We start from the raw sequence: 13979 nt of genomic DNA on the forward strand, positions 1-13979 counted from the left end.
CATTCATTTCTTAATGTAGAAAATCCTTCTGTATTAAAGGATTTTCTAATACATTTGTATTGTTGTTTAAACCAACTGTATGTGGATTATTTTCATAGCTATGCATAAGTGTTCTTTTAAAGATTCTTTGATGAGATTTTTCATGTTTTTTCTTGTCACTGGTTTGACCATTTGAGTTGCTTTTTATTGGCATATCTTCTGCATAGCATTTTGTGACCTTTTCACCCTTACTAGTTTCACAATTAAAGCAAATTTTATTCTTTATTTTGTTCATAGTACAAAATGAAGTATTGTTTGATTTATTTGGATTGTGTACAATCGGTTTCTTTAAAGAAGCGGATGTCTTTGCAGATGAAACATGTTCCTTGGAATCTTTATTTTCACTACTTTTCGGAGTAGCACGATATTTGCGGTAGTTTTTTTGTTTCTCAAACGCATATCTTTGAGGTTTAGTTTCTTTATTATATGAACAACTCTCAGATTTTTCGCCATTTCGAGGGTTTTTACAAATCAAACAATTTTGTTGATCTCGCACAATCTTTTTACATATTTCTGTTTTTGCCGATTGTTTGCTGGCTTCACTTGCAGGATCACTAGCTTCGTTAGATTCCTCTTCTTCACCACTATAGGTTTCTGCTTCGTGTTGTTCGTTATCTGCATGTTCAGCGCTAGCGCTAGCAGAAAGAGCATCAGTTACAGAATCTTCAAAATATTTATTTACAAATTCTTCATAGGCTCTATCATAATCATAGGGAGATCTCTCCTCTATGCTCTCTTCCGATCCCTCATCAATTCTTCGTTGCAAAGGTGTATTTTCTGTTCCATAATTGGGTGAATTGTTGTGATTTATTTCTCCCTCTTCTTGTACAGGTTGTGTGGACAAAATAATTGTATCCAAGGACCTTAACAGCTCACCCGGTCTTGCATTATCCCAAAAACTTTGCAAATACTCTTGATATTGCGGCCTTGCATGAGCCAAGTTAAAATAGCAAAAACATACAAATATAAATCCTTTAGTTGTCATCGTTGTTAAAACAGTTTCTTTACTACTGGCCCCATTCACAGATGTCAATGCATTTATAGAGATGTCTTAAGTATTACGATGTTAAGCGAAGCATTAAAACTTTACATTGTTACAATTTGTTTAACCACAGATTTCGTTATATAGTTATAGGTAATAGATAAATTATAGTGTAAGCGGAAATTTAAGTTTAAACATTATCGCTGAATGAATGATTTGGTCATTAACATTAGTGACCAATATTTTGTGTGTTCATACTTTAGAAAATTTATTTGCATACATAAACATTATTATTTTCTTCCAGGAAACTTGAATTCAATACAAATGCAGTTGTGAGTTATTCAAAAATTTGTTCCCCAAACTGCACCCAATAAAGTAAAGAAATCGTTATTGGTTTTTAAACGTAAAAAAATAATAGACTCAATTAGTACAAGTCGTAACAAGTAAAAAATCCGAAAAAATCGATCGAGAATTTATTATTTTTCAAATCTCTACAATTCTTTTTAAATACAATATTTAGTATTATACATAATATTTTAGATATTTAGATCGCAGATTTATTAGTAATAAATAGTTTGCGGATTTTTATTCAAATGCATATTTTTTCTAGAACGTCCAAATACCATGAAAACTAATTTTCTATTCGATTCACACGTTTTGCTGTAAAATGACATCGGGTTTATTGATAATGAATATTTTATCAATAAAAATATTACTTTTTGTCGTTAATATTACTCGTTGTCGTAGCGTTGTATGCCATAAATGTTTTTCGAAACAAAAACAAACATTTATAAAAAATTACGCCATAGAACGAAACAACGCTAAGACACCGATTGTGAATGTCTCGACAAAAAGTTTCTTTTTCGAATTTGTTATAAAAATAGCATCAAATTGTCGACAAACTACTTTCGACATCGAGAAGTATCGAGACAGTAACTATTCTTCATTTCTCTATCATCTATTGAAAATTATCATTTCCATTTAAAGACATTTCGTTATGGATATATTTTAAATTTACATACATACATAGTTACCGCTATTCGCTGGAGTATATCGTCACCTAAAATGCAAAATAACGTAACATCACTTTTCATAAGTTTACAGGAGAAGCAAAAAACGAAATAAAATGAAAACTACTTGAGATATTGAAACAAAATTTTAAAATTCATTATTTGTATACAGAATATAAATGTTACTTAAACATTTTTAATAAAATAAGTTTGAAGAAAAATTCATTTATTTTTCATTAAAACGGATCATTTTGTAATTTGTCGTCTTATTTCTAATTTTTGTAAAATTTATTAATAATTTAATTCAGAATGAAATACCGTTACCGCTAAGCCAGTGTTACCTATTAACCATCTTTGTTTTGGTTTACAAATTTCCTCAAATCTTGACTAGCCATTTGTACTATTTCAAAAACCTATTGTGCGAAAAAAAAATATAAAATTAAATAAATTAATATTAGGTCTGTTCATTTACTTTCCCAGTAAATACTTGCAACGAGAGAATAAAATCAGAATTTACAAAATTACTCTCTTAAATTCTCAAAAATAGTAAAAAGTAAATGAACGATTTTCCAGTAACAATTGTGTTATACACACAATTTTCTTATTTTATTCCTTTTAAAATGTATGTATACTCACATTTTCTTCAATTTTATTGAAAATTCTTTTTTTTACATTCTTTCACCACAAAAATAAAATTGTAAATAAATAAATAATAACACAAAACATATGAAATATAAGATGCTAACTATTACGAGTTCAAAATAGAACTTGTAATAGTTTGCAACGAGACAACATTCTCTAAAATTTGATTTTTTCTCTACTTGCAAGTTTTTGGAGTTAATGAACGCTTTTCCAGTAACAATTGTTACTAACTAGTAACAACTTTTAGTTATTGAACATATCTATTGTTTTCATACATATTCTTTTTGCTTTAGTATTTTTTCTTGTATAAATGTATAAAGAAGTATTAAATTTTTAATGCTTTAAAGACTCTTAAATATATTGTACATATTAGGATAAAAAACCTAATACGTAAATATGAATTCATTTTAGAAAACTTAAATTACGGAATATAGTTTCAAGAAAGTTTCCATTGTATTGTCACTTGCCATTAGGTTCAGTAGTTTTCCATTAAAATATATAGATGAATATTTTATATTATCAAAAGTTAAACAAAAAACATAGGAATATTAAATGATACTAGCATAACCCGGTGCACTTCGCTACCCCTACCCTAGTAAAATTAAAAAAAAATATGAATGGAAATACGATAATAACACATACAAAATTTGAGAATCTCACTTGATATTCACTTGATATTCGAAAATAACTAACTAATTTTGTATGGGAGATATCACTCCACTGCTCTGATCCCACCCATTTTTAAACCTTTTATGTAAATATCAAGCTATACTTTAACTTTCCTTTATAAGGGGGGTCATTCCTACTAAGCCGATGATGCTTACCTAAACTTCGAACAGGAAACAGAAATAAATTCGTTTTTATCTAACCTCCGTAGAATGGTAATAAATTGATTGATACAGAGTTTAAATTCTTTTAGAATTATAGTTCTCCAGATATTCAAAATTAATTATTTACTTTGTGCCACAACCACTAATGCAATCTCGACCATTTTCAGTCAATCTGTGATTGGCAGAGAGAGAGCTATGCTGACAAAGTTTGAAGAACCTTGCAATTATTACTTTGTATGGGTGGTGACTCACCTCCTTTTCCGACCCCTCCCATTTTGTGTGCTATGCCCTCTAATCTAATTCCGTATATATTCAGCTAAACTCCGCACAGTAATAAGAAATTATTTCTCTATAAGTTTAAACACTTTTACAATTATAGTTCTGTATAGGGTGTGCCACGCCCACTATTCCAATCCCGAACAATTTCAGCGAAACTATGCAAAATTATAAAAGAATCATTTAGACTAAGTTTGAAGAATCTTGCAATTATAGTTCACAAAATATTAAGAAATAACAATTTACTTTGTATGGGAGGCGGCTCACCATTTTTTCCGACCATTTTTAATTAAACTTCATGCAGTGATAAGTAATTGATTCGTATGAAGTTTGATAACCGTCACAATTATAGTTCTGCACATATTATAAAATAACTACCTATTTACTTATGTACAATTACATATTTACCCCCATATGCATAAACAGTTTTTAAATTTGTCAAAGGTTTATAAAACAAATTTTGAAAGGAAATTTAGTTTTATAAACCTTTAATAAATTTTTTTTTTTTTGAATTTTAAATTTGGTTGGCGGAGTTGAAAAACTCTCAAATTGCCAGGTTATCCCACGTTGATTTTAGTTCCCAGTCGACCTATATCTTCATATAGGAAGCTGGAACTTTAAATCATTTATTAAAAAGTTAGGTTATGAAAACCAAAAACGATTGCATGTGGACAATGCAAACTTCGAGAAACTGTAACGCGGTACTGTTAGACGACGCCAAACATTATCCAATGCGAGAGTGAGCCGCAAAACTCTCGAAGGCTGCGAAAAAGGGACGGCCTGATTGCCCTTAAGCGATAATGACAATGACGCGCGAGCTCTTTCTCCACCCAGAGCTGAATTACGACTGTTTAATAAATTTAAAAATTATTTATGCATATGGGAGTTAGAAAATAAAAAAAACACCTTCAAAATACATATATTATTGTGACTTTAAATTACTAAAGTCTTCTTCTTTGTTTTCTATAACAACTCTCACTTAAAACAGGGCGAAATCAATACGGTTTAATTGTTTATCTTATTTATTTACAACAACAAATTGGACAAACATGCATTGCTTTGTTTACTTTTTAGCTTAAGGTTCACATGTACACGTTTTTGCATATGTGTTAGTAACATCTTTAAACGCTTATAACTCCTAAAAGACTGAACCGATTTCAATCCCTTTAAAATGGTATATCTCTTGCCCAAATTGAATGTATAATGTGAGCGTAAAAGGGGTCTAAAGAAATCGACTTGCCTATTAATATTATGATGATGTATGTATTTAAAAAAATCATATGAATAAGAAAGAGCTTTGTTTCAACTTTGTAATAAACATTTCTAATCAAGTTTTAGAAGCAATTATGTATGTACATTGTAATCAAAATAACGGTAAATTTTTGCTAACACAATAAAAGCTTTTTTAAACACAGTTGTATACTTTAGGTCTAAAATAACAAAATATGGCAACAGTTTATGTAAATAACATGAAAAAACTAACAGGTGTGTAAACCAGTGTTGCCATTTCATGTGTAATTACACATATTGTATGTAAATTTAACTTATATGTGTAGTCCATGGGTAATGTTTGATATATGAACGGTGTTATTGCAGATAACCAGTTTATTAATGTAATGTAATTCGTTCATTCTAAACTAACATCAAACCAAATGACATGTATAGGGTTCCTTCTATTTTTAACAACATACACTGATAGGATTCAAATTTTGAAGAATAGAAAAATATACCTAGAGCGGAAATTAGAAAAAAAAACTCAGACTCTCTAATGACAGTTCTCCAGATATTCGAAAATAAAATAACTCATAAAATGTATTGCAAATATGAATGCGGAAAGAAATTCTTACAAAGTATTGAATAGGTATGGAAGGGGGCACACACAATGTTCCGATTCCTTTAATTTTTGGCATAACAGAGTACTTGTATCAAAGTAATTCAAAAAAAGTTTGAAGACTACCACATTTGCAATTCTTTGGATAATTGAAAATAACTTATATGGGATGTTCACGCCCACCATAAAAATTATATTCGTTTGCATCCCAAAAATGTTAACAATATAACTCATGTAAGGTATTGAGTATGAAACTATAATAGTTCTCCATATATTCAATATGTAATATCTATTTACAAAATGTAAAGACTTTAACAGTTATAATTGTAAAGATATTCGAAAATAACTATTTACTTTGTATAGGAGGTGCCACGCACACTAATCCAATCCTGTCATTCGATAAAAACTATTTTGGGATTTCAAAACAAAAAGGTGCCACTTGTTCATTCCACGAATAAATTTCAAGAAAACCATATAAATCTCATAATAATACATAGGCGTGTGTTCATTGGACCAATTTTAAATATAACAGTATAACCAAATCATGTTTTTTCTTCTGATATGTAATATAAGAATCAATCATATGTAATATACAATTATCTTGGTCAGCACACAACAAATAAACGTGTAGGTATAATTTTTAATAAAAAAAATATATATATATTTTTAAATATGTATATTGCAATATATGTATTTTCTAATACTTTATTTGGGAACTTATATCAAATCCATTTTTCTAATAATCATCAAATTCCTTAATTTTCTGTACATAAAATAACCAAAGTAATAAATTGCACACAAGAATGAAATCAAAAAACAATGTAAAAACAATATGTAATAAAGTAAAAAAAAAATAAACTTAACTAAAAATTATACCAATACTAGGAGGTAACTTCAGTATTATAAAAGCCACTGGTCTGTAACTGATTTGTCATTTGAGGTGATTTGGTAGAACTTTTTTGCCGCATATTACGCATTTCCCGACGTTTTTCACGAATTAACTGTTTCGCCTGCTCAGTATCCATTTCTTCCCAATCGCCTGTATTTTCATCAACCCAATCTTCCAATTCGGCCTACATTATAAATGAACATTAAAATAAAGTTGGGAATATTCAGTTTGTATAAAACTCCATGTAGTTACTTACATTTAATGTTATGGGCACATCGGTTTTGGCCTCTAGGCGAGAAAAATCGGTATTAGTTTGGGAGTCATCGCCCAAATAATACTTTAGTTGAGGTTTTATAACAGGTGTCAGTTCCTTGTTGTGATGAATAAAAAGTAAATTTAGTTATACGCTAATTACAAAAATTAATTACAACATACTTTGAAAAAGTCTGGTTCTTGTTCTTCAGTTTGTGGCGTAGGGGGTTTGGCAATGTGCTGACGATATTGTTCAATGTGTTCTTCAACTGTACGTGGACTATCATCCCAAGAGTTCCAGTCTCTCTCAGATGCCTACGCATTATATTAAATTTTTATATTCATAAACTTTAGCCTGTCTTCAAAAAACTTACCATGGATTTTTGGGTTCTTTGCGACGACGACAAATTTGATTGTACCACAACATTTGTCATGGGTTCTGAATAACTTGGCTTACGTTTACGGGAAAAGCAACATAATGCACGTCGTAATAAACCTACAATGCTCAATATGAGCACTTTTAATTGTTGAAAAACCATTTAAATTTTGTTGAATTTATTAACAAACTTAATATTTTCACTTATTTCTATCAATAAAAAAATTGATTTGTTGACATTTGTAAAAAAAATTATCTGTCAAATTGCCTTGTATTTGTATAACAGTTGCGGTGAAAATACAAAAAAAAAAGTAATAAAAAACAGCGTAGTATAGAATAGTAGTATATGACAGTTAACTGCTAATGACAAACGTCGACTACTAAGTAACCACATTTATTTTATAGTTTTTAAACTTTTTATTTATTTTTAATTATATTGCTGTAGTCTCTACAGTAGTATTAATTTTTGTACGTCTGCGAAACTTAACAAATATAATTTCAAGAATCCAGGGAAATGCACACAAGGCCATGAAAAAGTTCAGACAATGAAATGTTAATATATAATCCTGTGTCATATCTCGTAAATAACCAACCACTGGACCTATGGCAAACATAATATTCCCCTGTAGAAACATAAACAGGCCATAGCCACTGGCAAATCTAAATTAATAAAAAACAGATTAAGTTAAGAAATCAAATTGCTTTTGAAATAATTTATATACGAAAACACACACCTTTCTTTTGGCAAATATTCAGCAAATATTAATGGCAGCGGTACGTGTATCCAAGTACGTAAAAATCCCATTACGGCGGTTATAATTGACATACTTTTGAAATCAAAAGCATTTAGAAAAACTAGAAAAATATGCATTAAGTAGTCAAGATTTATAATAGTAGAATTTATTATGATTTATTGTTTTTCCACACAAATGAAAAAAAAACTTACATTTTAATTATAATGATAATATGTATGTAGATGACAAAAACTTTTTAAAAACAGTACACAAATATTTTTTATGGTTGTGATCATGGCAGAACAAACCAGGTACAATTATTAGAAAGTATGTTCTCAATTATAATTTCCCTAAAATGTCAAATACATACAAACTAAAGAAAACTGGAAAAACAATAAAAGCAAACGTCGAAAATAAAATAATTTTCAAAATATTTTCAATTTGAACAATATTAAAATTTCTCATATTCAAATTTAATTTTAAGTAAATGCTTATAAAATTAGTGTTAATAAATGTTCTTTTGAATAAAAAATGTGAAATGTAGCAGATAAAATTAAAGATTGGAGTGTTGCGTGTGGTGTAAATCTGAAGAAACAATATACAATTTTATTTTGCTTCGTTTCTTTTATTTCTGTAGTTTGACATAACAAGGTAACTGATTGAAAGCTCTCCCTAATAATTGTACCTGGTTGATTCTGCCATGGGTTGTGATTAGATTTTATTGTAGTTATTTAGATATTCCTATTACAATATTTTTAAATTTGTTACTGGGTATTTCGGTTAATCGGTTCAAGGTATTAACCCTTTAATGTTTGAATTGCCAAAGTTTGTCACCTCATCTTAATAATAAAAATAAATCTGTTGTTTGCCAATTGTAGGTTTTAACACAAATTTAACAGCTTATATTTTTTGTATGAACTTTTATGGGTAATGTAGTTTAAACCAGATTTTTTACTTTTGCAGATAAATGTGATATTGACTAATTAAAATTATAAGGACCGATATTCGAAAAAGAGAAAATACTCATGTATTTGTCTCATGATGCTTTTTAACACAAATAGTTAGAGTCTAACCGTAACCGGTATTTACAGGCCGAAACCTGATTTTAATTTTAGAGCATATTACATCTCATTGCCCTTCTGCAGCCACTTTACATTGTGGACTCCATTAATTTTGATTTTTCATCTTGAACTGAAACGTTTTTTTTTACAATAAAATATAAGTTTTTTTAATTTTATTTATTTTATTCAGAACATGTTTCTCCTTTAAAATTCAATTATCTAAGTTTTAGTAGAATTTCGGTTTCGGTATTCGGCCTAATTCCGAATATTGGCATTAGGTCGATTTTTGGACAAATCCGAAACCGAATATTCGGTCTAACACTATAAAAAATAAAAAAATTATTCAGATATGTGATGAAAATCATTTTCATCACATACCTGATTATTTCAATAAAAAACTTACCAAATCTTGATATAACAGTAAAGAATGATCCCGCCAGATATATATATCTCGAAGGCATTTGTATGAAGACCGCTAAAAATGCTAAAAATATACGAGAACCTAAATCTGCGGCAGCACCAATTGCTATAATATTAGCAGTATCTGGCTGAAATATTAAAAATACGGTTTGGTAACCACAAAGTCCCCTTTTACAATGCAGAAATTGAAGAGGTATAATGCGTATTACAGAGAATGAGAAAAATATCTGCCTTTCAATTTCTGCATTGTGAAAGAGGACAAAGTAAAATCTATGAGAAACTTTTTAAACACCCACCTTATTAAAACCCAATTCAAACATGTACAAGGGTTGCAATGTAAAGAAGGCAATATCCGAGTACAAAGCAAATGATATACCCAAAACTATGTTCACATAGATGGGTTTCTTCAATAGTGTCAAATCTAAAAAGTCTACTATAATTTGACACATTGAACGCTCATCTTTACCACATGACTGGCATTCCTGAGCGGGAACTATGGTAGAAGGTCTGCGAGATCCAATTACATTTGACATTTCTGGTGAGGCATCTGATACAACTATTGGACCCGTCCAATTACCAAGACTCGTTATACTCGAACAACGACTTGAAATTTTCTCCAACATTTCGCGAGATAATTTCTGTGAACTCTTTCGGTTATACATTAGGGGCGAAAGATGATCTGAATCATCTTCATGGCTGTTCGATATTTCCTCTGCTGGGCTGTTATCGTGTTCAACAGATCTTTTTTTCGGAGTTACTACATTAAGCTCCAAAGTATTATCAATTTCCTGAATTTCTTCATCTTCTATATCCACTTTACGCATATGCCATTCCACTGGTTGCATTAATAACATGCCCAACACCGCATGAGAATTTATGGCGGCCAAAACCATCAAGCAGCCTCTAAAACCATAAGTTTCTAATAGCTTTTGCATTAACACGGGATAAAACATGGAACCAACACCTATCAATGACTGGGCAAAACTCATCCACATTATTCGTTTCTTGACAAAATAATTATTAAAAGTCGTATAAGAGGTAGGTACCATCAGGCCAAAACCTATTCCTTGTGTAAGACTAAAAGCCAATATCAGAGTAACAGTGGAGGTTACGAATATCTGCAGAAGGCAACCAATAAAATACAAGGAGCCCCCGAATAAACCCACCGCGCGTAAACCAAAGCGATTAAATAAAGATCCGGAAAATAAACCCGCAAAACTAAATGCACAGAAAAAGGCACTAGTTATGAAGCCAATTGCACTCGTTTCGGCGCCAATGCTCTTCAGGAAATCACCAAAAACCAAACCAAACGAAGGCAAAGCTGCTAAACCACTAACCTGTAAGATAATATTTGATATATTGAACTAAATTATATAACTGTCTTCGTAAATATTTAAATTTTAATACATACAAATGGCATGGCCATGCCTATGCACACCAGAATACCCCAACCTCCATCCGGTGGTTCTAAGCGAGTTTTCGTTTTCATTTTTTTTTTAATTTAATTCACCTTTTCTCTAACACTTTCAAGATATAAAATTCAAATGAATGTGTTAGATTTTAAAGTTTTTTAAATTGGCCCAATCTAAATAGTATTAAATAGATAGATACTAGCAGCAGCATCTTATTTGTTAACTGGGTGCCAAAAGATAACAAAGATAAGAATCATTACACCTGATATAGACAGATCTACGTAAACACTTTTCTTAAATGACTGATATCGTCAGTTTTATCAGTCGCAGGAAATGAGATGAGAACTTTTGAATTTTTGCAATAATAAGTGAAAAATATAGATTTTATTTTGTGTATATCTGAACTTAAATATATAGTAGAGATTGGGAATCGAGTTTAATGTGTTGGCATTGCAAATGTTATTATTTCAGATAAAACATCTACTATATGTTTGACACGAAGTCTGTGGGGGCTTGTATTTTCAAAGCTAATATTTGCATTTATTTGTCGAGGTTTATAATAATTAAATATACATACATTTGAAGTGCCACCTATTATATCTAATTCCAAGTAATTACTTTTTTTTGTTTTATTATTATCATAGAGCTATTGTTAATTTCATAATATTTAAAAGATATGAAATGATAATGATGATGTACATACATATATTATAAACTTTGAGCAAAACAGTTACAACTCGAAAAATAGCAAAATGATTTTCAATACAATTTTATTATATTATAAAATCAACTTTGAAAATAACGGAATAAAAACAAGAATATTGAATTATTCAGGACTGTCACAGAATTCCATTCCGATCGAAAAGGAATTAATTCCGAATTTCGCTTTTTCAGAAAAAGTAAAACGAAAATTTCTTTCGGAATGAAACCACTTTCAGTTTTCAAAGTGGAATTGATTGATATTTCTTTGTAATTATTTGTTTTTATACAATTTTTAATCAATTTCTGTATCAAAAACTTCACTTTTCTTTTAATATAAAAAACGCTAACAAATTTAAATCAGAAATGCAGAATTATAAAATATTTTTGGAATTAATAAATATCACGGAATTTGAAGAACCTAATACGAAATCGATCGGAATAAAAGCTACGAAATTAAAAGTTTTAATTTAAAACCATTCCGAATAAAATGTGTGACAGGCCTGATTAATTCAGTTCTGTTATACGATTATAAGTGGGCGTTATGTTTCTACTAGGGGAATTTCTTTATAAACTTTCTTCTTAAAGTTATAATATTCAGATTCTTGTGATTGCCAAATTTGTTTTTAATTGAATGATTCCATTATATCATTATATTTTTTCGGTTTTAGCAACATATTTTATAGGTGTTTTCTCGTACTTGATAATTTGTAATAATTTGTACAAATTATCACTGGAAGTTACGGGTTTCCGTTCGTTTACTTTTAAAAACTTGTAACGAGAGAACAAGAGAGTGTTAAAAGTGACAGTTCGTAGATAGAGAACATGATATTTTTTCAATATCAACATGAAAAATATGTTTAAAACAAATTGTTGCAAATGTAAACAAAACAAAAAAGTTGAAAATTAACACAATTTACAAGTCTTGCAAAGAAAATAAGTAAAATAACACAAAACATACGTTTTAAATTGATTTATAATAAAATACAACTTATTTTTACAAATTGTTGTTCGCGTACTTTTTGGATATTTTTTTAGATTGAGAGTAAATGTATTTTTACGATCTAAATTAAAGTTACTGGATAATTTTTACTGGAAAGTACGCGAAAACACTTATTGGCAAAGAAGCATTAGTGTTGAAAGAATTATTTTCACTCAACTACAATTTTTTCGCCACAGCAGAAAAATTAGGTCATTAAAAATGAATTAAATTGATATTTTATGTTCTTAAATGAATTATTAAAGTGCCTAACATTACAACTTCTAAGGATATTCATATTTAGAGAAATTAATAACAATAAAAGTGGTTTAAATTTGATTATATACAATCTGATTTGAATAATTTCTCTTCCGAAACTAAATACGCATGTTTTACAGATATATAATAAAACAATAGAATTTATTTACCGATTAAAACTATGAGTATGACTATACCGATCAAAGCCACTATTAAATTAGAAACACTTAAAAAGTTGGACCAAAATTGCATAACCAAATACTATAGCTATTTTATAAAACAATGGTAAAAGTGTGATTCAGTATTGAAAAAATGTATGAAACGATTTTTTAATTTTCTCTCGGGATGGAAAAGTCTGGGAAATAAGGATGTTCACTCGTCATATTCATAATTCAATGAGACTAAAGTCAAATCGATGTAAAAATATCATTGGAGGGTTCTCTTGTAATAATATGTTTATTTCATTAACTGTTTAAGGATACTGTCTTTCAAATGGGAGATAAGTAATCTTCTAATCCATATTTAGAAACCATTCATTTCATTAACTATTTTGTTCATATCTCCTGATAATTAAACTATGACAGCTAGAAAGTAACTTCCTTACAAGTTTTCAGCATATGACCAACCTTTTTGTTTATAGATTTGATGTATATTATCAAATGCATATATGCATATCTATAATATTTACGTATATAAAATTTCAAGTTTATGAACAAAGCTGAAACCGATCGGTTTTGAATTTTATAAAACCAAAACCAGAGTTTTAAGTTTTTTCGGTTTTTTGGAAACTCTATTATAAACCCTTAAAAAATACTGGATTTTATTAACTCGAATAATAAAAGAAGAAAAATAATAAACTTTTATTCGTAGACTAATTGATACCGGTTATTGGTCACGTTATAGTAATCATAAAGTAGTAAATCGGATATTGGATTGTCTAGGAAATTTTTTTTAGACTGACTATTTGTGGTCAATTAGCTTCCGGTTAGGATAAGTACATGTTAAAATAACTAGTTATGTATCTAAGGAAGTAACTAGATAGTTAGCTAATAAGATTATTGACTCTATATAACCGGCATGTGAATCCGATGCGTTCACTAGTTTGGACCAGCTATCTGGCATTCTCTTTGTAATCTATGTAGGCTCAATGTTAAACTATCTTACTACACCACTGTTACTAGTTACACAATTTTTAATTGAAATTGGGAACCATAGAATAAACGCATAGAACGGAAGGAGAGTGAAATATCAATGGAAAGAATGACTCTTTTTTCACACATACGGGTGAT

General features: G+C 29.4%; 3 protein-coding genes across 3 annotated transcripts; all 3 read right to left on the bottom strand.

Annotated features, from left to right (window-relative positions):
- Positions 1-10: 10 nt before the first annotated feature.
- On the bottom strand, positions 11-1024 carry LOC135956756 (uncharacterized). The gene has a single exon (XM_065507328.1). It carries the CDS (start codon positions 1022-1024, stop codon positions 11-13), a length of 1014 nt encoding a protein of 337 aa, XP_065363400.1.
- A 5247-nt stretch (positions 1025-6271) lies between these two features.
- LOC135956973 (receptor-binding cancer antigen expressed on SiSo cells) lies at positions 6272-7371 on the bottom strand. The gene is made up of 4 exons (XM_065507611.1): positions 7126-7371; positions 6935-7066; positions 6756-6869; positions 6272-6683 (listed from the first exon to the last, which is right to left on the bottom strand). The coding sequence occupies exons 1-4, from the start codon at positions 7288-7290 to the stop codon at positions 6492-6494; spliced, it is 603 nt and encodes a 200-aa protein (XP_065363683.1). The 5' UTR covers positions 7291-7371; the 3' UTR covers positions 6272-6491.
- Positions 7372-7520: 149 nt separating this feature from the next.
- On the bottom strand, positions 7521-10880 carry LOC135958135 (monocarboxylate transporter 9). Its single transcript, XM_065509007.1, has 5 exons — positions 10754-10880; positions 9639-10679; positions 9326-9470; positions 7862-7982; positions 7521-7787 (listed from the first exon to the last, which is right to left on the bottom strand). Exons 1-5 carry the CDS (start codon positions 10829-10831, stop codon positions 7559-7561), a joined length of 1614 nt encoding a protein of 537 aa, XP_065365079.1. The 5' UTR covers positions 10832-10880; the 3' UTR covers positions 7521-7558.
- Between the last annotated feature and the right edge of the window lie 3099 nt (positions 10881-13979).

Source organism: Calliphora vicina, chromosome 4, assembly GCF_958450345.1.
Source record: "Calliphora vicina chromosome 4, idCalVici1.1, whole genome shotgun sequence".
Taxonomy (NCBI): domain Eukaryota; kingdom Metazoa; phylum Arthropoda; class Insecta; order Diptera; family Calliphoridae; genus Calliphora; species Calliphora vicina.